At 34.4% G+C, this 23,743-nt stretch overlaps 2 protein-coding genes across 2 annotated transcripts; one reads left to right on the top strand and one right to left on the bottom strand.

Moving 5' to 3' along the window:
* Window positions 1–17,199: 17,199 nt before the first annotated feature.
* On the bottom strand, window positions 17,200–17,793 carry LOC109607938 (uncharacterized). The gene is made up of 3 exons (XM_020024397.2): window positions 17,627–17,793; window positions 17,459–17,577; window positions 17,200–17,400 (listed from the first exon to the last, which is right to left on the bottom strand). Exons 1-3 carry the CDS (start codon window positions 17,724–17,726, stop codon window positions 17,305–17,307), a joined length of 315 nt encoding a protein of 104 aa, XP_019879956.1. The 5' UTR covers window positions 17,727–17,793; the 3' UTR covers window positions 17,200–17,304.
* A 3,491-nt stretch (window positions 17,794–21,284) lies between these two features.
* Window positions 21,285–23,193, top strand: LOC109607686 (uncharacterized). The gene is made up of 3 exons (XM_020024162.2): window positions 21,285–21,427; window positions 21,478–22,267; window positions 22,321–23,193. The coding sequence occupies exons 1-3, from the start codon at window positions 21,351–21,353 to the stop codon at window positions 23,116–23,118; spliced, it is 1,665 nt and encodes a 554-aa protein (XP_019879721.2). The 5' UTR covers window positions 21,285–21,350; the 3' UTR covers window positions 23,119–23,193.
* The last annotated feature ends 550 nt before the right edge of the window (window positions 23,194–23,743 follow it).

Raw genomic sequence — 23,743 nt, 5'->3', positions numbered from 1 at the left:
TTAAGCTGTTTATATTAATTACAAATTTATAGTAACATAAAGTGTATAAAGACTTGAAAATTAAACTCGTATTCTTCTATAAAATATCAGTGAGTTTTACTTTGGGACGTTGAAAAGATCATGAAACTTTAATTGACATATTAGAAAGAAAAATTGATTTTTCTGATAAGTGAGTTAGTTATTTCTACTGCAGCAGCCAGCAGAAGGAGTGGCCACTTTTACTAACAATATTTTTATGTACTCATTCGATTACGAGTTTTCAGACATGACCAACGACTTCCACCTATACTTAAAGTTTTTTTCAAGAAAAATAAAGTTGAGTATAATAATAAGAGAGTTGTTTTATATAAAATAATGATTCGTTATAAGTTGGTAAGGTGCCAGAATAGTTAGTCGGAGTTTCGGATTTTATGGCGTCGAGGAAGTTAAAAGAGCGAATGATACACGGCAGTTGTAAGCACTCATAATCACTTTAGTCGAACGAAAACCGCTTTTGTATGTAACACCGGCTCAACACTAACACCCGGCTAATATTTTAGCAGTTGAGCCCCCCGCCTTTGAATAACATAAGCATTTGTAAATTGTATAGAAAAATCCAAACAAATTGGAAGGCGGAAAAGTCCCCGGTCACACACACACACACACAAGGTAAACGTTATTGCACGTCGGCCCATAAATAAAATACTGACACAATTTCCGGACTGCATCGTGATGCGGTATTTATTATCCGCGGAACTGATGGCAGGATTATAGTTCAATTTTCTCCATCGATCATGCCTGACCGTTTGATACCTGAAATGTACAAGACAGGCCGAAGTCGGCCGGAATATGAATTAGCTCGTTCATTTTTGTGCCGACAAGACGGGAACTATTTAAATTTTTAGTCACGCCTCCGGTCCACCGAGAGATCTGTCCCAATTCACAATTTTACACAACAGAATCTGAGGTACGGTCTTGTTTTAGAATGGAATAATAGAGGGAGAAGGAGAAGGAGAAGGGGAAGGAGAGAAACGTTTTAATTTAACGTTAAAATGCTGAATTTCCAGCATTTGTATAAATAAGTATGACACATTTGAGTTGTGACAATGTAAGTTACCTTCATAAATATTTCGTCAAATAAAGCGCGCCTCGATTTTTCACCGCGATATCCTATTTGTCATATTTAGCGGCATTAGAGATTTAAAAAGGCCGCAGTATCTAGTAAAAAGTGAAAAAGCATTTGTCCCGGCGCTGCACGAAAAAAAAAAAGAGAACAATTCTCGAGGCCCGGCACGAAAATGCGGTCGCGACGTACACGAGTCTCCACTTTAGGACGCTACGGTATTATGCAAATATGATGGCATTAATGCAAATATTCCCGACACTGTATACACCAGAAGATGCTACACAAAGATAAAGTGTGTACGTTGAAAAAATTGCATAATAAAAGTAAAAAATGCGAGTGTAAAAAGTAATCTACACCGCTTTGATCCTTTTTGATATCCGCCTTTTAAAATCCAAGACTGGATCTTTTAAGGCAGTCACTTTTATTATAACATTCAAGATTTATTATTGTTTTAAAGACGACAGTTCCTTAAATTTTAATGTCCATGTACACGGACGGAGTACGTTCGTCCGCCTTTTATTTCATCCGTTTTCCCCGTTCCCCCGTCGGCCCGTTCTCCCGTTTATGGTAACCGCCACGCAAACAAATTAAAATTATGCTTTTCCATAACGTCCGGGTAAAAGAACGCGTCAAATTTGTAGCCGCCCCATATTTATGACTCTGATATTTATAAACACTGGAACATTTCCAAAGACGACATAAAAATAGTCGGAGAGCCCTTCATAAATCAGACGATCTCATAAAATCAGGTTTACACCGTTTTTTCTCGGTTCGATTTGGACAAGTCGGTGCGACCGGCGAAAGGTCAAACTGAAAAGATTTCGCGTAAATCGTGATTTTACTGCGCTTTTATGACGCAATATTAAAAATGTATATGGTGTCAATTGGGAATAAATAGTGAGTTTGAGCGCCGTAAAATTTTGTGTAACATGTGTCGCGTTTAAAGCGAACGTAATGCCGGGGATAGGAAATAAAATCCCCGCTTATTTTGTGAAACTAATGTAATAAAATGTCTCCGTGAATATTGCCACACATTCACTTCGAATTAAATGATTTTTGTTCACGGCGTGGCGCTGTGGCCTGTTCTAGATCGGATAATCCCCATTTTGATATTTTTATATCTCTATGCACTTTTTTTTAAGTAAACTATTGGAAAATTGATTAGGGTACATTTTTAGTACGTAAAAATGCCAATTGTTATTGACAGAAATAATAGTTCAATAATAGTTTTTACAGTAGGAAGGAGCAATCGGGTTTTGGTGGTTTTCATTATTTTTAAACATTTTTATATCTTTTCACAATCTTTGTTTCATTAATTTCATTACATTTCTAATATTTTTAATATTTTTAAAAGATACCAATAAAATTGTTTTATAATTTGAATCATTTTCTATGCAATTTTATGTACATTTTGTACAATTTTATTGTGTTTTATTTTTTGCCTTAATTTTTATTGATTTATGCATTTTTTATAAGTAAACTATTGGAAAATTGATTAGGGCATTTTTTTAGGACGTAAAAATGCCAATATTTGTTATTGACAGAAGGAATAGTTGAATAATGGATTTTGCTGTAGGAAGGGGCAATGGGGTTGTAGTTCTTTGTTTGTAGGAAGGGACGGCGGTAGAATTTCAGGTTTCTTACAATTTTCCATCATTTTTAGACATTTTTAGTAATCACCAGTTTTTATATCTTTCCACAATCTTTGTTTCATTAATTTCATTACATTTCTAACTTTTTCTAACATTTTTAAAAGAAACTAATAAAATTGCTTTATAATTTGAATTACTTTCTATGTAATTTTTTGTACATTTTGTACATATTTTATTGTGAATTTTTTTTATTGCTTTAATATTTATTGATTGATTATTATTGACATTTCTGTATTTTTATACATTTATTTCATTTGTAGTTTCATAAATGGTGGTCATTATAGAAACTTTTTAAAATGTTAAATATTATGGCGATACTATACAGTTTGTCTACGAGCAATCATTAAATAATTATAATAAACAAAAGACATCTGGTAAATAATCGACTGAATCGAACTGGATCATTGACATACTATAATGTGTAAGGTTCCTATAATTTTGTCCAAGTAAAAATAAAAAAATTTACACAGTTCATTAAAAAATGAAATGAAATTGAATAGTTGCACAGTGGAATCCAATTCAAGTGGTACAGCTCATATTTTTAATATATTTTTATTATGGCCACTACTGTATATCTGATTGTTTTAAAAAAAGTTTTTAAAAATATTTCCTTGTTATTTCTTTGTTTAAATGAACTAATTCTAATAAGCAATCAGTCCAATATTTTTTTTGCTTTAATTTTTATTGATATTTCTGTATTTTTATATACCTCTTCCATTTGTAGTTTCTTAAATGGTGGTCTGTTAAAAATTATGGCGATACTATACTGTTCGTCTACGAGCGAGCTATCGTTAGATAATTATAATAAGCATAAGACTTCTGGTAAATAATCGACTGAATCGAACTGGATCATTACGTATTGGATCAAAAAGTTGCTATAATTTTGTCCAAGGAAAAATAAAAAATAGATAATGGAATCCTATTCAAGTAATACAGCTCATATTTTTAATACATTTTTATTTTGACCACTATTGCATATCTGAATTTTTAAAAGAAGTCCTTAAAAATATTTCCTTGTTATTTCTTTGTGTAATTGAACTGTTTCTAATAAGCAATACACAATCATTTTAATATTGCTTTTTGTGATTTTAAATAATAATATTAAAATATTTTTGTTCTAGGACTTGTGAATCCTCATCAGGTATGTAATTTTCCTAATTTTTTGCTATAATGTATGTATGTAGAATTTATGAAATAAATTTATTATTATTTGTTTCATAAAAATGAATTTTATTTGTTACATGTTTCCCTATTATTTACAATGCCTACGGTATATCGTTCGAAAATGATGATAACAATGAACAGACGTTAGTTTTGTTTTGGTGCAAATTATCTCGTTAATGCAGGTCCATCGACCCTTATAAAGCATGCATCTATCCGTGCAAGCAGCAGAACGTCGGAACGTTCGCGGATCGGAAGATCGGAAGATCGGAAGATCGGAACGGCGTAGTCACGTCCCGGGGTCCGCGCGACACGGATATAACCCATCAATAGACGATGACGAAGGTACACCGGCATCCCGTCGCGTCTTCTGTTCTATCGGCCGCTCAAAAATCCCGATCACGTCCCGGATTGGCTTCTTTCGCCGCGCCCGGGATCCGCACCGGAGAGACACCGGGACCGCGGCGAGATTTGATCTGTGCGTTTTTATGTGGGACGCGCCACGGAAATGGGATTCGGCCTTTGCGCATATGGCGGCCTATCTGTATTCAATAAACAGGCGGCGTGTGTGTGTTTGTGTGTGACACGTCGCGGTTGATCGGTTTCATTGTTTGATAACACTTTTCGATTATTTTTTCCTAACAAATATAATATATAACATTCCTTCACAAATAGCGGTTTGTGGCCACGTGGCCGTCATCAAAGACAATTGTTGTGACCATAAAATAAACAGGCAACAAGCAAATATTTACGCAGTACATAGATATATATATATATATATATATATGTATGTATGTGTATGTATCCTATCGAGGACGCTAATTTAGGGTGGTGTTGGTGGCGTTGGTGGCGTTGGTCACGCGTCTTTCCTCCGGATTGTTTGAGCTGCAATCGGCCGATGTGCAACTGCGACTGTACCCGCCCTTCAGTCACAATTGCCGGCTAATTAGATCGGACGGTGGAATTGGCACAGTGTATCCGGGGTCATGATGAGATATTATCTTAGAGCGGGGTTCGTTGTTGTCGAACATCCGGATGGTCTCTTGTCCACTATCTCTAACATCCATCCAACAAATTATATATATATATATATATATATATATATATATATATATATATATATATATAACATTATATTTTAATCTTCCCTGTAATTCCGTTACACTAACATATACGTATACATTATAAAATTATATAATAATAATATAAGTTTAAAATTATAGAACACAGAATATAGATATTTTGTCAGAACGAAAAGTGCCCCATAAAAATATGAATCAATATGACAATCAAAAACAAATTTTTCTAAGAAAGAAAAATATTAGGATTCATAATTCATTCATAATTGAGAAATGTTGTGGAAAATATAACTACAACAAATAAATAAATATTTTAAAAATGCATCAAAGAACAACGAACTTTGGAAAGAATTTAAAAAGCTATTAAAAATATTTAATGAACTAAACGTAAGTGAAAAAAGTATTTCAGCTAAATTAAATCAATTTTTATTTATGGAGAATATTAAACAAGTACAAAATAGTAAGGTAGATATTATATTATAGAGAGTATTTCTTTTAAATCAAAGTTACATTTCATTTGGCTGCAATGTCAGAATTAAATAAATAATATTGTGAAATACATTCGGATGTGTATGTTTGCAGACAATACAATGCTGTACATTGCTGGTAATGATATTGATTATGTTTGCTGTAAGCTGTAAATCAGAAGTTATCTGATTTTTAAATAGATGTGTGATAATAGTTTAATTATAAATATAGATAAATCTTGTAATCTTAGTAATACAAATTAAATACCTAATTAGATAACAACTTATTTATTTTATTTATTCAAGAAAGTGGCTTATAATTTAAATTTAAATACGAGAATATCCCCACTTTAATTACTGTGCTTTACAAAATAAATGCATGAGAATAATTTTGTAAGGCCAACAAATATATGCCAATAAAATGTTAAGTTTTATGAATATTAAAGAATTATTCTTAAAGTAGTTCAAGAAGAAGTGGAATTTAAAAACCAGGTGACGCCATCATATTCATGTAGAAAATATGTGGATTTGTGTGTTAAAACTATTAGTAGTCAATATTTAATTTTTATCATTATTGTTATTTTCATTTACAACTTACATTAGCTTATGTTTTAGTTTAGCAACGTTTTGACTGTTGTTGCTTGTATCTCCAGTCATTATCAAACCAATGATTTGAGGAAGTTGGAGGTTTAGCAAACTAAAACAATTAAGCCAATTGAAGTCCTAAATAAAAACATTCAATTATAAACTTTGTCTAGAAATCTACATCTATTATTAAATTGATTAGAACACAACCCAAACAAGCTTATTATTTGAAACAATTTATTCGTTATTTGTTGTTATTATTTTTTATCCATCCGTAAATGGTAAAACTTTGTAAAATGTGAATTCAGTTATTATGATAATGGAAAGTGGTTTTGTTTTCATATTTGTTCAGAGTTTTGTTCTATAAATTAGTAGCGATTAAAAAAATAGGCTTTTCTAGATTTTAATTTCAAATATAGGAATACATTTCGTTACATTAGGATAATTTATTCCCATCAATAAATTGAATATCATTAGCATGCTATTAAACATAAAAAAGACTAATTTAAAATTATACAAAAATTAAACGAGATTATACGAACAATTTTTTTATCATTTGATACATAAATATATGTTACATAATCAAAAAATGATCTGTTCAGGAAGACTATACTCATAAATATTGAAATGTTAATTCTGGTGGATGCAATTTGGGAATGGCAAAAAGACCGGTGGCAAATATGATCAGAACAAATGAATAAATATTTCAAAAATATATTAAAGAACAAAAAGGTGCTGAACTATGGAAGAAGTTTAAAAAGCAATTACTTATTAAACATATTCATATAAATAAATCATTTTGTGAAATTTGATGAAATAAAAGTAAGGAAAAAAGTATTTCAGCTAAATTACATCAATTTTTATTTATGGAGAGTATTAAACAAGTACAAAATAGTAAGGTACATGTTATATTTTAGAGAGTATGTCTTTTAAATCAAAGTTTAATACATTTCATTTGGCTGCAATGTCAGAATTAAATAAATAATATTGTGAAATATGTTCGGATGTGTAATATTTGTATGTTGGCACAAAATACAATGCTGTACATTACTGGTAATGATATTGATTATATGTTTGAAGTTGTAAATCAAAAGTTATCTGTGATTTTTAAATGAACGTGTTATAATAGTTGTAATCTTAGTAACAGAAATTAAATACCTAATTAGATAACAACTTATTTATTTTATTTGTTCAAGAGAATGGCTTACAATTTAAATTTAAACAAGAGAATATTAATTTATAAGGCAACCATTAGTCCTCATTTTAATTCTGTACTTTACAAGATAAATGCATGATAATAATATTGAAGGGGCAACAAATATATTACAATAAAAGATATGCTGGAAGTGTTAAGTTTTATGAATATTAAAGAATTATTTATTTTTAAAGTAGTCGTTATTTATAAAATTTAAAAACCAGGTGACACTATCATATTTATGTAGAAAATAAGTGGATTTTTGTGTTAAAACTGTCAGTAGTCAATATTTAATTATTATCGTTATTGTTATTTTTATTTAGAACTAAACAATTAAGGCAATTGAAGTCCTAAATAAAAACATTCAATTATATGGTTTGGCTCGTAATCTACATTTATTATTAAATTGATTATAACACAACCCAAACAAGCTTATTATTTGGAACAATTTATTCGTTATTTGTTGTTATTGTTTTTTGTCCATCCATAAATGGTAAAACTTTGTAAAATGTGAATTATGTTATTATGATAATGGAAAGTGGATTTTTGCTATTTGTTCAGTGTTTTGTTCTATAAATTAGTGGCGATTAAAAAAATAGACTTTTCTAGGTTTTAATTTCAAATATAGGAATACATTTCGTTACATTAGGGTAATTTATTCGCAGCAATAAATTGAATATTCATTAAACTTAAAAGACTAATTTAAAATTATACAAAGATCATTTGATACATAAATATACATAATTAAAAAATGATCTGTTCATGAAGACCATAAATGTTGAAATGCTGGATTTTGGTGGATGCGCCTCAAAAACATACGATTGCAATTTGGGAATGGCAAAAAGAGCGGCGCGAAAATTATGAAATACATACAGACCAATTTAATTCCTCTCTGCGGCGTAATATCCCATGAATAAATTGAACCGCATCCCGAAGATTATACATGGAGAAAGAGCGCGTCGCAAAAAGCACGCCGAGCGATATAATCTGTGCCATTTTTGAGCCGGTCCGACCACCGCTCTCCGGCTGTAAATCACGATACTAATCCACCTCGTCCTCCACGTCTACTTTCGAACGCCCACCCGCCCAGTCGCCCAGCCGCCCTGCCGTCCTGCCGCCCCACCGTATGCTTGCCGTCGGTCTGTTTATCTGTCCCACGGTCGACTTTATCCCTGCTGTCACGCAGGAATCATTTAAAAGAGATCCTAGGAATTTTCCTATCTATACACACATACGTATCTCGTGTGTGTGGCTGGTACTTTCTGGACTTGAGATAGAATCTTCGGTCGGTGCTGATTTTACATTTCAAATTACGTCCATCGTTCAACGACTGCTTTCTTTCCCTCATATTATTTATATTCGATAGACGAATAAAATGTAAACAATTATTCGTGGATCCGACGTTTAGTCCCGTTTTCTCGTTTGGAAGGTTCTCTTCGTCGGTCGTTCTTCTTCTGTTTTAAAATAAATGATTTATTCGTAGCCGAGGTGTTTTGTGAAGAATTAGTCTGTTGGCAGCAAACGAGGAAAATGCATTTAGCGAAACGCTCGCCGGCTTCTTTAACGCCGCCCAGACAGCGTCCGTCTCAAGAAGGAATTATTAAGAATTATGACTTTATTTATATAGATTAATATATCTTGTTTACTTACGTAAAGTGCTAGACTATTAATTATTTTCAGAATACTTTTGTTAATTAAATAGTTCTTTATGGCGATTAACAATTTTGGCGAATGCGCCGCAGAGTTTAAGTATTGTAAGTAAGTAAGTAAGTAAGTAAGTAAGTAAGTTTATAGATTTGATAGAGGAACAAACAAGGTTTGAAAACACCTAAACCATAAATAATTGTTTCTGTAAGTCATTTGAAACACGTCAAGGCCTAATTAACCTATCGCCACCCAACTCCCACGGCTTCAACTTTCCGAATCCACTCATTCGGCAACGTCAACAACAATCCGCAGTTAAAACTTCGAATATCGATCGGCCGAGTCGGGAACACGTATTCGAAAACTTTCCACAACATTTGTTTACCTGTACGACGTATTTACATGACAAACATTCATAATTATGCCAAGCCGTGAATCGAATTAGAGCCGATATCGAGTCAGACGTCACCACTCCGATACCTTTCATTTCAAGTGTTGATGGAAGTAAACTGTTTATCATTTAATAGGTTGATGTGTGTCTATTAAAACGTATTAGGATTTGGCAAAGCACCGACAAACTGATTAAATATTAAGCAAGTATTCGATCTCCGAATTTGGACCTCCAGTTTATTTTTAATGTCTGATACTCCTGTCTATTTATATAACTTTCATCATAAAATAATCATCCCATTGAAACAGCTTCAAAAACTTTCCGACTCAACCACACAACAAGCTTTTCAAGTTTCCTTAATTATCTATAACTGAATGATTTGAGTAGATGTTCGATTATAATTTAAAACAATGTTACGATTGTTTTCATTTTATGTTTGCTATTATAACAATTAATTATATATAATTCATTAAAATTCAATTATAATAATTAAACACACAATTTTCATAAAATATATTAATCAAAAATTGTACCAGTTTAATCTGTATTTATAATATATTATAATGTAACAAAAAAATTATAAAAATTTAATGATGATGAATTTGTTAATGTCAAAAATATTGAAAATTAGTTCAATAATCGATTTATCTTACACAAGATATCACACTCAATACTCACATCTTGCACCAAACCGAAATATTAGATAGTTTTTACTCACTGTTTTACTGCTCTTAAATTTATAATACGGAATTGATTAAAACTAAAGATAAAACAACCTAATTATATTAACAAATAAATATAAGAAAAACAAGAACAAACCAAATAAAAATATCAAACTGAATGACTGAATTTAAATATTTGGCAAAAAGGCTGAACTTGACGAATATTTAAACAAATGATTTGATAATAGACAAACAGTAAGGAAGAAAGTACTAAAAAAACTTTCGTTCTTGACACTAGAAAAATTATGGTAAAATCTACTGAAACAAATGAATCCCAGTGTTTTTATAAACTAAGATTCTAGGAAAGGGATGAAATAGGTGGTGACTTAAGTCCAAACAACGATCCTACTTCAACCAAACAGATGAACCAAACATTGTTGCTAAATAAATATAAGAGTTTTTCTATAAGAAACCCTAATCTCAATAATAATGTACTTGGTCTAAAAAACAGAGTAGGGGTAATTTATTGAGTCATTTAATTCATTAACTAAGGATATTTTATTAATTATTATTAATAGATAAAGACATGTAGAAATCCATCCATTTAAACTTCGAACAACTGTGCGACCACATCCTGGCACTTGATTAGTAAGGAATATTTTTAAATCAATTTTGTATGATTTTACGATTATTCTATAATTAGCATGTGTAACATTAGTTTTAAGAAAATCCATTAAAATCTGAAAAAATTTGTGACAACCTAAATCAAGTGGTGGTTTAAAGATTCTCCGAACTAAGCTACCAAGAATTATCAAAAATCATTCATCGTGTCACATCTGTAACATATAAAATATATTCTCTTTGCAGGTGAGGGCAGTGAATAGTATAGTTTTTATATTTTATTTGATATGGTGTGGGAGTTGTTTATTAAACATGCCCCGTTGTTTCTACTGTTCAGCTTGTATTAAAAACCATGTGAATGTCAAATACAATGCCACTATAAACGATAACAAACATTCGAGAATGCTTTATTGTCTACATGTGACAATAGATAAAGTTTAAGTTATAGTAAAATTTGTAAAACTAGTAAAAAAGCAGTAACCATTATATTAGAGCAAGCTATAACATTTAAAAAATCATAAAATATTTTGGGAGGCCCAATTGAATTGCAGCAATCACAATATAATGACAATTTTGTGCAACTACTTTCATTACATTAGATTTGGACAATTATAATTAAATTGTTAATTTGTAAATTTTATTAAATAATTAATAACTTCACAATGTACTCGGCTATTAATTATTTTCAGAATACAAAATACTTTTGTTAATTAAAAAGTTTTTTATCACGATTAATAATTTTGGCGAATGCGCAAATGTTTAAGTATGGTAAGTAAAATTTGTAAAACTAGTAAAAAGCATTAATTATTATATTAGAGCAAGCTATAACATTTAAAAAATCATAAAATATTTTGGGATGCCTAACTGAATGTAGCAGTCACAATATATTGACAATTTTGTGCAACTACTTTCATTACATTAGATTTGGACAATTATAATTAAATTGTCAATTTGTAAATTTTATTAAATAATTATTAACTCTACAAATTGGAAATAAATCGCTGTTAATGATTATTTACCATATACCATAATTTTAATTTGCATTCATAGTATTTAATTTAATTGCGTCATTCAATTAAATTGATAGAATGTAATATTTATTTTATTAGTAGAATAATTATGCCACAGAGGCACGAGATTTAAAAATGAATATGGTGTAAAAGCAGTTCGAAGTATGTGAGAGTGAGGGGTGTCTGTGGTGTACAGCAAACAGTTGTAGGTGGGTATATTTAGAATGTGCCTAACATAGTTTCCAATTCTCCATTATAGAGGAAATGAATTTGAACGTAAAACATGGCCCTACATTTTAATTAATTCTAATAGACTTTTGAGCTCAATGCATTTGGAATAATTGAAATGCCAGACGCCATTATTATTTATCGGATTGCTTATGCTTGATGTGACGCCCGTCGGGCAATTGTTAAAACGCCAAATACATAAATCCACGGCTTCACTCTCAGCACTTTAAAACCAAACAACATGAGTCTGAACTACACTAGTTTCCCTATAGTTTCAGACCCGCGAACATTGTTCAACGTATTGCACCTGTTAATTAAATTTCAAATAACCCGACCAACTTTACACATACACACACATCAACATAGGTACATACACACACTGGAAAATTTTTACGCAATTTTTTTCAGTCGAAACGGCTGTTTTGCACCCAACCATGAACACGGGACCCCGCTAAACTTCAAAATACTTTAATTAACGTACACATCAATAAATTTCCAACGTATGATTTTTAACTACGCAATACACGTTTTTGTATGGCACCCGAGCAATTAAAACTTATGTTCATGGTAAACAATCACGGGGAGCAATAACAAATTCTGGTTACGATTTAACTGTGGGCTATAAAATACACAAAAATTATAAAAGGGTAAATTAAACTCCATGCAAACCGGAATGTTAATTTAAAATTTGCCCGTACAAAAGCGGAAATACATCTCTGAAGACTTTTCCAGTATTTTTTTTTTAACCGAGGATTGGTTAATTAAATTATAACATTAATTAACAAGCCAACTGAGCGAGTGACGACTGGCTTCAAAACCACAAAACCAATCTGGTCGATATATCTACATATAAATACACAAAGTGTCAAAGTAAAAAGGTTCACGCGCCGAGCTTTCAAAGTTACATGGCAAGTAAATTTTTGCGGAACCCGTTGGAAATCTAGGCGAGTAATTAAACGCTCGCAATATGTGCCTTTAATATTGCGAACAAGTGGACCTGGAGAGCTTTTGATGAGCAAACAAGTAGCTGTGCCGTAAAAGCATCGCATCAAAACCGGATCTTACCCCTAAAAATAACCGCCTCAAAAGAGATTGTTGCAGCCAACATTAATTAGATAGTTAATGAATTCATTGAAAGTAACCGTGGCCTGGCGGTTTCATTAATCTTTTCTAGTTTCTATGCTGTTTCCACTATGCCGTGCATAATGCCCCTAATTAATTTCTATCCGGTCCCGAATTCTTTGCGGATATGGTATTGCTCGCGGCCAACAAAAGAATTGCCTTTCAAAGCACCCTGGGGCTGGGCTATGGAAAAATAATTTGTGGTGTTTTACATTTGAAGACTGACTAACTGTTTATCAAATGTTAATATTGAATGGGAGGTTGGCTGGTTGGTTATTTTATATTATACATGTCTCGCCCCTATAGAAGGCAAGTATGCCAGTCTGGCATCGGCATTGGTTTGTACATACAAAAAGAAAGTCGTCAGCAAAGTTAGCGGTATTTATTTGTTTAATACCCTCATAGATCCTCTGGGAAATCAGTGGAATCATTTCAAGAATAAATGTGTATCGCCGTCTACTTCGGATATCAGGACCGTAACAAGATAACCCACCGACGTGGAAAAGCGTATTAAGGAGAAATGTATACCTAGTAGGTTAGTTATCCCGCCGGATCAATTAGGATATTTGTTATTGGGCTTAAGTGCACACTAAGCACATATTTGTTCTGCAAATGTTTGAGAACGATACACTCGATTGTGTCAAATTTAATAATTCCATCGTTTTTTAATTTAAATATACGTGTACGAGTATATAAATGTACACCGTATATACGTATACTTTGTTACATTTAAATATTGCATTCAAACTAGAAATACAATTACGGAAAGAGATTTTTCGAATAAAATACTTTGCATTTGAACGCTTTTAAGAATCGAACAAGATATCGAATAGAGAGAATCAAATTTAGTGAGAATCTGATTTGGAATCGAGTGACTTTTGAAATCAAATACTGTGCATTGATTTTTGTTATCAAAATAATATTCCGTGGTTTATATAAATTTTTATATTTAATAAAGATCATTCTTTACTCATGTAAAATGTATTGTACCAGCTTATTTATCATTTACTTATTTAGTTATAAATTATAAATCAGAAATTGTCTCTGTATGCATTATTATTTGATTCCAAGTTTTAACTTTACCAAATTGGATATAATTAAGTTAAAAATAAATAATAGTAAGATACCTATATTACCAAAGAATTTTATAATCAAAAATGGTAACAATTTAATTTAGGACCTTGTATTTCCACCCTACCTTAGGATGAAGCATTTACACGCCTGTGCATTCCTCTTATTAGATGATAGTAAATTTGTGATTCCACTCCAAAAAATAACACTTATGCCCTCATATGATGAAAACCACTTCACTAGCAAAAACACGTCGTTGTTGAACACCTCTTTCTTTCTAAACTCGATTATGACGGTCATCACTTACTAATTTTTCTGAAAAAAGAACATTTGACTATTAAGGAAAAAATCAATTGATGAACATGGACTCACCCAACCTTGATGTTGGTGGTATGTAGCCTGATGACTCTTTAAGTTTGCTAACAGTTATCCACCCATTTGGATAATGTACTTGTTTTATCTGGCAGTTGTCACCCTTGGATGTCTCATGTCGTCATTGAATAGTCCTCTTAACCATATTGTAATGAATGTCAAAAGTAAATAGTATTAAAATAAGTATATCACCAACGAATTTTATAATCAAAAATGGTAACAATTTAATTTAGGACCTCGTATTTCCACCCTACCTTATCATAAACCATTTACACATCTGTACATTACTCTTATGAGATGATCAACAAACTCGTGATTCAGAAAAATAACACTTATGCCCTCATATGGTACGGAACCACTTCACTGGCATAAAGACATCGTTGCTAAGTATCTCTTTCTCTCTAAACTCGAATACGGAAGTCATCACTCACAAATTTTGCTGAAAAAAGAACATTTGACTATTAAGGCAAAAACCAATTGATGAATATCTCACCTAAATTTGATGTCCTATGGCTTAGTAGTAGCCTGAGCATTCCTAAAGGTGTTCTTCTAACAACATTCCGTCTTCTGATGGTTGTATTCGATAAGGGTTGATAGTATATAGTTTGATGTCTCTTGAAGTTTGCTAACAGTTATCCACCCATTTGGACAATGTACTTGTTTTATCTGGCAGTTGTTCACCCTTGGACGTCCTCTTAACCATATTGTGATGAATGTTAATAATAAATAGTAGTAAAATAAATATATTACCAACGAATTTTATAATTAAAAATGGTAATAATTTAATTTAGGACCTCGTTTTTCCACCTTACCTTATAATAATGCATTTACAGACCTGTGCATTTCTCTTATTAGATGGTCAATAAATTCGTGATTCCACTCCAAAAAATAACACTTTCGCCTTCATATGGTACGGAACCACTTCATTGGCAAAATCACATCGTTGCTGAGCACCTCGTTCTCTCCAAACTCGAATACGACTGTCATCACTCACTAATTTTTCTGAAAAAAGAATATTTGACTACTAAGGCAAAAACCAATTGATGAACTTGAACTCACCCAACGCAGTCTTAAAAGTCTTCTAGATCGTAATCTACTAACAACAATCCGTCTCCTGATGGTTGTATTCGACAAGGGTTTGTACTATGTGGCCTGATGATTCTTGAAGTTCGCTAATAGTTATCCATCCATTTGGACAATGTACTTGTTTTATCTGGCAGTTGTCATCCTTGGACGTCTCATGTCGTCATTGAATGGTCCTCTTAAGCGTATTGCGATGAATGTTATGGTTAAAATTGTGATTCATACACATATTTTTGTTAATGTTTCATTTAGTTAATAATAAAATTTTAATTAATCATATCAATATCATATAAGGAAACGGATGGAGAATGGAGTAATTGAGTTTAGTTTTTGGTGGAATTTGGTCCCGAACAGGTAATGAGCGTCGCGTCATTGCTTCAATGGCGTTATTTATTTCGACCGGACACGACGGACAATAAGTTCGTCCGTCGTGTGTGTGCGTCCATTCGCGCCATTCTTTTCCACCTCATTGGTATTCCGAGATGACGTTTCGTGCCCTGTCCATCCGACCGACGTATAAATATGTAGTTTACGTAGCGCCGTAACGAACTTTGACTGGGATGGCACTCGGATAGCGATTCTATACCGGTTTATACAGCGTCATATCATGCAAAATTCATATGGTGGAGAAGAAAACAATGCAAACCTGATGGGACTGATTTTTTGCAATGATCACTGATTAAAAGGTAATAATCATTGGTGTGTGCTCTTTGTTCGGCTTAAAGTTCGCACATCGCACATCGCACATCACCTGCATCTGCCGGCGTCCGTGGAACTCCGCGGCCATTTGATTGAAAACCAAATAATTGATTAGACTCGATTAAAACGTGCGCTACACGAAATAAAATAAATGTTGACACTGCTGACAGATCGCTTTTATTCCGAACTTGAGCAGAGCTGACAAATATTGGCCATCGAGTGTGCTTCCAGTTGCAGGTCCCGGCGGCGGGTCGGAAGGCGGTGGTGGCGACGGGGCAGGTTGCAGTGCAGGCAATATAGGAATTTATTGGCGGCGGTGTGGCATGGCTTACTGCCTTCCTTCGCCCCACGAATAACTTTACGAACTTTTATAAGAGAAAGAGTTGTTGGATCAACACAGTTCAAAACAAATCGCTGAAAAAGTTTTACACAAACAGAACCGTTGAATCGAAAATATCTACTAGCAATCTATCCGAGTATTATGGCGCCCCATAAAAAAAAAAACTACCGGCGCAACTTTTCAAATAATATTTATCCGAGTACCTATAACTTCCCGAATATTACAATCGGTTGCAAACCAATGCGATTGTTATTGATCTTTTCGCATGGCATGACTGGAAGTTGTATCTATCCAATTTCACAAGCCCCAGCCGTTCAGATGTTCAGATTTGGTTGAAAGGGAGGTTTTTAAAGAGATTGTAGGCGATCGGATCGATTAAGAAAACAGAAATTTTATTTTATCGTAATTAACATTGTGACGTAAACCGTGCGATGGCTGTTTGCACGCTTTATCGCATCTAAAAAGGTCCCATCTCGGTCAATTGGCCTTTTTCCAGCACTCGACAACCTCTCGAGTGCCAACGGGTTGGCTGCTAGCACTACATTTTTTCGCCGACACCGCTCCGAACTCATCCCGCTGATAAATATTTAGTTTTCCCATTAAAATTTTCTCTCATTTAGTCCCACAACGCTTTCAGCACACGGGCTTGCGAACCATTGATTTTCATTGTATTTGCTCGATTTTCTTTTCATATAATCAAACGTCAGGCAAGTCAAATTGAAAAATTTATTATTTTTCGGGTCATTATTAATTAATGGACAACACAATATTCAAGGTATAAGTTATAGGGTAAAATAGATCAAATATAAATGTGCCATTACATTAAATCAGTTAAAAAAATGCTTTTTATAATAATATAAATGTTATACAATTCCATTACATCCAATACAAAAGTATCAGGAGAATCAATAATCTATAAAAAATTCACAATTAGCTATCCATTCAGAAATGTGCCCGATGTAAGTCATTACAGTCTGAAAGTAAGATGGTGGCTCCGGCTTGGGCACTGCAATTAAGTGGGCTATTTGCTGGCTGAGAAAGTACGCAAGTATTCCGCCCATAAATCCCCCAATCATGCCGGACAGTGCAGCTGCAAGCGTTTAAAATTCATTCATTGACGTGCTTGGGGAAAAACGTACCTTTTATCAATATGCTCCGTTGTGACCCACACAAGCAACAAACTTGACGGGTCACCACGTCCTGACGGTTGTCTGCATCGCCACCGCCACGCTGAGACATTTCTGTGTGTGTGTGTGTGGCTTCGTAAGAAACAAGTATATGTGAGGAGGATTGTGAACGTGATTGACGGTAGTGGTTGTGTCAATGTCAATTTAAAATTGAATTTCCATAGATATATAAAAAGGAAGGTGGAGTTAATTTGGAAGGTTCGGGAACGTATATTAAGTTGAAGTGTATTTTTTTCGGTCTGTTCCAGCCTCCGTCGACAGGCAAGCGGCCTTAATGAATGGCCCCAGCTAATTTTAGTCTTTTTGAACAGGCAGCCGGTAGTTGAGCACAGCTAGTAACTATTAATTTTGCGATTTAAGCCGGCACTCGCACTGAATCACCCTTAAAGAATAGGACTCGTAATGAATATGTAAATGTAGATGGAGACGTCCGTACAAAGGAATAAAGAATACCGCAGTTTCACCTGGGCTTCGCCACATCAAAAATAAACCAGTTTTTACGTGGTTGACGATTAAATTCTGGTGGGTGCGTGCTAAATTTGTGTAAAGTAATTAGTGTAAAAAGTGCTTAGATTCGTATTACAAGAGAGTAGGGAAAAGGGCCCGAATCGATGGTCGGGAATTAATGGATCTACCCCCAACACCCCTCCCCCCACCCTCTTTTCATCGTCGTTCGTCGCTCATCGTTCATCGCAGTACGCGCCCTCATTATCTCATCATTGTGCTCGACGTCGTTGGAACAAATGCCTGCGACAACGGTGCTTTGTTTCACCGTCGCCAAGGCCGCTTTGTTTATGTCTTATCAATATCTTATTATATGGCGGGGAAGTTGCACACACAATCTGTTAGAGATAATGCAGCCGCCATAATTAGAGACCGACTGGAAAGGAATTATCTCTCTGATTTATCGGGCAGACGTATCTGCTTACCGGAAAACCGAGCCACCGATCCACCGAGCCACCGAGCCACCGAGACGCTCCCGCCGTCCTCCTTCACCTCAACCGGCTCCTTCCTTGAACCAACCCCTTTCCCATTCTTCAATTCAAGACATGTTGATCCCACGACAATAGCTCCTTTATATTATGCGAATATTGATTGTAAACACCACTAATTCCATCACCCAATAAACCACCACTCTCTGTTCATTATAAACTTTTATATTTACGATATTTACGGTATTTAAATCAAATCAAAATTATTGTTATTATTCGTTGTGCTTGTCTAAACTGGGTTGATGAATAATTTGAACGCCATCAACTAAACAAGTTGGAACTTTGTAGTTCGGTGTTAGAAATGTTTATGAGAGAATATGCGACACAATAATGCACTCACTAACTGACTAATCGTGTTGGCATCATCCGCCGTAATGGTTGTTCCACATAAACCGCGCAAAAATTGAAATTGCACGCTTGTTGGACGAATCAATCAAAATTACAAACGCATTAATGGTTAAATGAAATACGAAATACTTTTACGATTAATAAATATATGTTTAACGTGACTGACGTGAGACCGATGAAGCGCAAAGTTTAATTTTAAAAACAATCTGTTGTACGTGCCACCAATGAATATTTATTTCACACAAAAAGAAAACCAACGACGATATATCGATATGAAACATGCAACGTGGGTGGATCGTTCCTCATGGAACTATGTCAGCTGTTTCCAGACAGCTGCATTTATTAATCCAGTTTAATAGATAGAATCAAACCGTCGGCTATTTAGCTAATTAGTCTCCTGGTCACTTTTCTTTCGTTCGCAAACTTTCTGCCCGGGAAAGGACGACTCGCCAATAATTAAGAATACACAAGGGACGCAAAAAAGTGGCAATTGAGGGACGGGCGAAACCAATCTAGCGAACAGAGACCGTCTTAGAAAAAGTGTATTTAAAAGCCACACTTGTAGAAGCCATCTATCTTATCCCTACGACCATTAAAATAGACGTTAGATGGGCCGGAGGCCCTTTATACTAGACTTAAGGCTTTAGCAAATTATAATCATTTGTTCAAATAAAATATCCACTTTTTCAAACAAAAAATAACAGCCGCAGATAAATTTTTCTGTCCAACAAAAAATTAAATTTAGTCTGTAATTAAACATTTTATGTTATGAGCTGGACAATTTTTTATTGACTAAATGTAACATTAATACTTCATCTTATATTTAAACACATTTCCTTCTGTGAAGCATTCTTTAAAATGTTCATATTAAACTTGGTTATCAACGTGATCTCACATGTTTTCTGTAGAGTCGGTATCTGGAGATGTGTTGAAACACATTCCTGTGTGGAAGCAAATTAAGAGGCATTCGCCAGAAGTGGAGAAGCATCTCTTACCATAATTAAATCACTATCCTGTTTCACAGTGGCTATAACAAACGTTTTGTGTAGACCCTTTAAGATATCTGACATAAGCTGAACAGCCATTTTTAAATAAATTAAATTGTGTTCTTTACAAGTCTCCAGTCAAATAAACCTCCATCCACTAACTTTCTCCTCACAGTCTTTCAGCAAGTCCCACTTCCTCCAAGTTGTCTTTAATTTGAGTTGTTTCTCTTAGACTTGATAAGGATGAATTATAATTTTTCTACGATCCATTTTTATAAATTATTATTATAAACAATAGACTTTTGGTGAATAATAATAATAAGTTGCTGTATTTTTCTCCAAGAAAAACGAAAAAGAATAAAATGAAATTGACAAATGGTATAGTTTATTATTTTTATACATTTTAATACAATTATGCTCACTATTGTATGTTGTAAAAATTAAACATATAAAATTCAACGAAAAAACAAAGAACGATAATGATGAAAGGAGGGTTGTTACGCTCGGAGGCCGTTGGCCCCCGTTCCCATGGGTAAAAGCGTAAATTGGACGCAAGGGTGTCACTGATGATTCGATGTTAGCGTCGACTAATACGATTTTTTACTTTATTGTTTTCCGTTTTCCGAGATAAATTGTGTCTCTTTATCCCTCGCTGATGAAGTCATTAACTGTCCATCCGTGAACTTGATACTAAACCGGATGTGCTGCGACGCAAGCAACTCCCTCCAATTACCCCTAATCATTCACTGAAAGAATTAACTCTCTCTCACACACACGCACACACACAGGCATAGACGGACGCATTTTTGGGACAATGTAATCGAAAGGTAGCACACGCGAAGATCTATTTTTGTGGATTGAATTGGTCAGACGTTCGGCTATTATCCCGTAAAGATCAAGTAAAGTAAACATGAAGTGTTTGTGGATGTCACCTTCAATTTTTTTAATAGTCTTGTCAGCCGATTGCTCGAGCCTTTTTCGAGACGATTGAACTAATTGGAAAAGTTGCGTGTGCCATCAAATGTCACGTATTGAAACGCGACTTAAATTGTCTTCAAAAACTTATTCAATCGCCCCCAATCCATATGTCACGTACACAACTTTCGGCGGACATAGGAACTGTAAAGTTTACTTAAATTACATGTTTCCCTATTTACGAGTATAACACGTTATTTTTTATTTCCGAACAAATCAAAGTCGCCCTTTCAACATTCGTTAGTCGTTAATCGCGTATGCTTAATTAAGCATTAATTAATGAAATAAAGTTTCCTTGGCGACGAAAACACATCAAACTTTTATGTTATACGCACGTCAGTTTGTGAAACATTCTACGTAGTTTTTTAATTGGAAATGGCTAATAAAAAGATTCTTACTGCGGAAGAGAAGGCGTTCGAACAGGCCATTGCTGAGGAGCAAAGTCTTGCAAGGTAACTGGTCGCCTAAATTCAACGAACAGACAATGAAAACTTCCTTTCAGATATCACCGTCAATATGAGATTCTCAACAGAAACAGGGTCAACATGGGGGCCTCCTGCAGTGTCAAGTCTCACCAGAACAAGGTGATCGAAATTTTCAGACAGGAGAAGAAGAACATTCTCATCAACTTGAAGGTGGCAACTGCGCCCTGCAAACGCAAGGAGGATTTGAGAACTAGCAACGAGCTGCTCGAGGTGCTCGACAATTACGACGACTACGATAGGAAAGGTAAGAGACTGAAGGAGTATCTCAAGGAGCTGGATGGGCAGATTTATTTGAAGCAGCGAGAGATTTTGGACCTGCAGAGCGCCCAGACTACCGACAGGCAATTCTACGATGCAGTCCGTCAAGCCAGAGCTGTCGTTGAGAAGTTGGAGAACAAGTTGGAGGTGAGCATGAAAAAATTCGGGTCCATTTGTCACGAGAACAAGATGCTTAGAGACAGAATCAATAGTTTGTTGAGCGAGAGGAATAGATTTAACGAAGGCTGGAACAGATTAATCAGAAGTCTGACCATGGGCAAAAGATTCATGTTGGATTTGATAGAACAAGCCACCGTGGCTTATGATCAAAGAGAGGAATGGGCCAATAAGATGGAGATACTTCGAAGAAAGTCGAAGATACAGCTCCAAATGCAGCTGCAAGAAATACGTCAGTTGACGAGGAAGAGAGACCACGATGAGAAATTGAGAAATTTTCTTGCTTTAAAGAATACCAGGAGATATATGAGAGATTTGCGAGTTCAAGAGGAAGCCAGAAGGAGACAGTTGTTTGAAAATATTGAAATTAAGGTAAGACAATTAAAATTTGTTGGTACTAGTATTGAGTTATTATTATTTCCTAGGCGGAAGCTTATAAAAAAATGATAGATGAAATTGAGGAGTTTTGCCAGGAGAAAAATGCTGAAATCATTGCGAAACATTATTTAAGTACTGAAGAAAGTAATTATTCGAAGTTTCTGCGACTCATTCATATCAACAACGAGATGGAAGAGTTAAACGAAGCAGTCTTTGAAAACAACATCGAAATTGACAGATCGGGCATCTTGGCAAATGCCAGAAGGCAACAACAAAAGGAAAGAATTGATGAGTTGAAGGTGCGACTTGAAATTGTAACTGCGGACAAGAAACAGTCCGAAAATGCATTGCACAACGTTGACAAAATGATTGCCCAATTACACACAGGCATAACTAAATTGTTTCAAATACTCAAGTGTGATAATAACCGTTTGAAGAACAAATTGGTCAACAAGGACAAAATTGATCCATTTAACACAAACATTTACTTATCGTGCATCGAGGAAACAGTGCATGAGATGATGAGAACTGCCAATCATGCCAGCACTTTCAGCAACAAAGTCAAATCGCCCTCCAGAAATTCTTTGATTCGTAAACCGAAAAACTTCACCAACGAGATTATACCACTTGATGAAATAGTCGCCAAAAATCCATGTCCTTTGTGTGCCGAAAACGAACTCGTCCACGACATAATAGACACATTGCAGCACGTGATGAACAAGGATCAAGTACAGGAAGCCTTGAGGGAGAACCTCGCGCTCAGCAAGTCTTCTGACAAATTGCACAACGTTTCTGAATGCTTCCTTCCAAAATCGCGAGCCATTATTCAAAAGAGATACCAATAATGATTTTGGACATATTATACTACTACTACTACTACTACTACTACTACTACTATATTTTATATTATACTTTTTAATAAAGACATTTTACATTTTGTAAACTGCGTCTGCAATTATCCGACAGAAATTCTTCAGGAAAACATTACACCGCAATTCATAACACAACATTAATTCAACACGTAATAAGTTTTTGGTTGCGGAGGAGGGATGTTCGTGTCAACATGTTGACGAATGATTGATGCTGGTAGACGTATCTCTTCGCCATCCCCTTCTTTGCCTTTATAATACTTTCTCCTCCTGGTAGCCAGTCACACTGTATATCATTTTGTCGTCGTGTTTCACGTTACACACAATACACACAATACACATCCATTTTACATTGACTACTTAAAATTCCTGCTCTGTACCGGTTTTCTATTTGTCTGACAATAGAAATCCAGATTGCATTCTACGCCCGGTTGGGTTTTGTCTACTTTGCCTACTTCATTTTTATTAACATGGCCGAATGAAATGCGCTGATTGCTTCAAATCGATGCTCATCAAAAACTGGTACGGTACCACGACGATCATTAACAAGACAAACATACATTTAAGTGATTTATTTATTTAATCAAAATAGGGGTGCGAG

The sequence above is a fragment of the Aethina tumida genome, chromosome 1, assembly GCF_024364675.1.
Source record: "Aethina tumida isolate Nest 87 chromosome 1, icAetTumi1.1, whole genome shotgun sequence".
Lineage (NCBI taxonomy): Eukaryota > Metazoa > Arthropoda > Insecta > Coleoptera > Nitidulidae > Aethina > Aethina tumida.
Note: the sequence above shows the minus strand (reverse complement) of the source record. Positions and strands in the feature narration are given on the sequence as shown.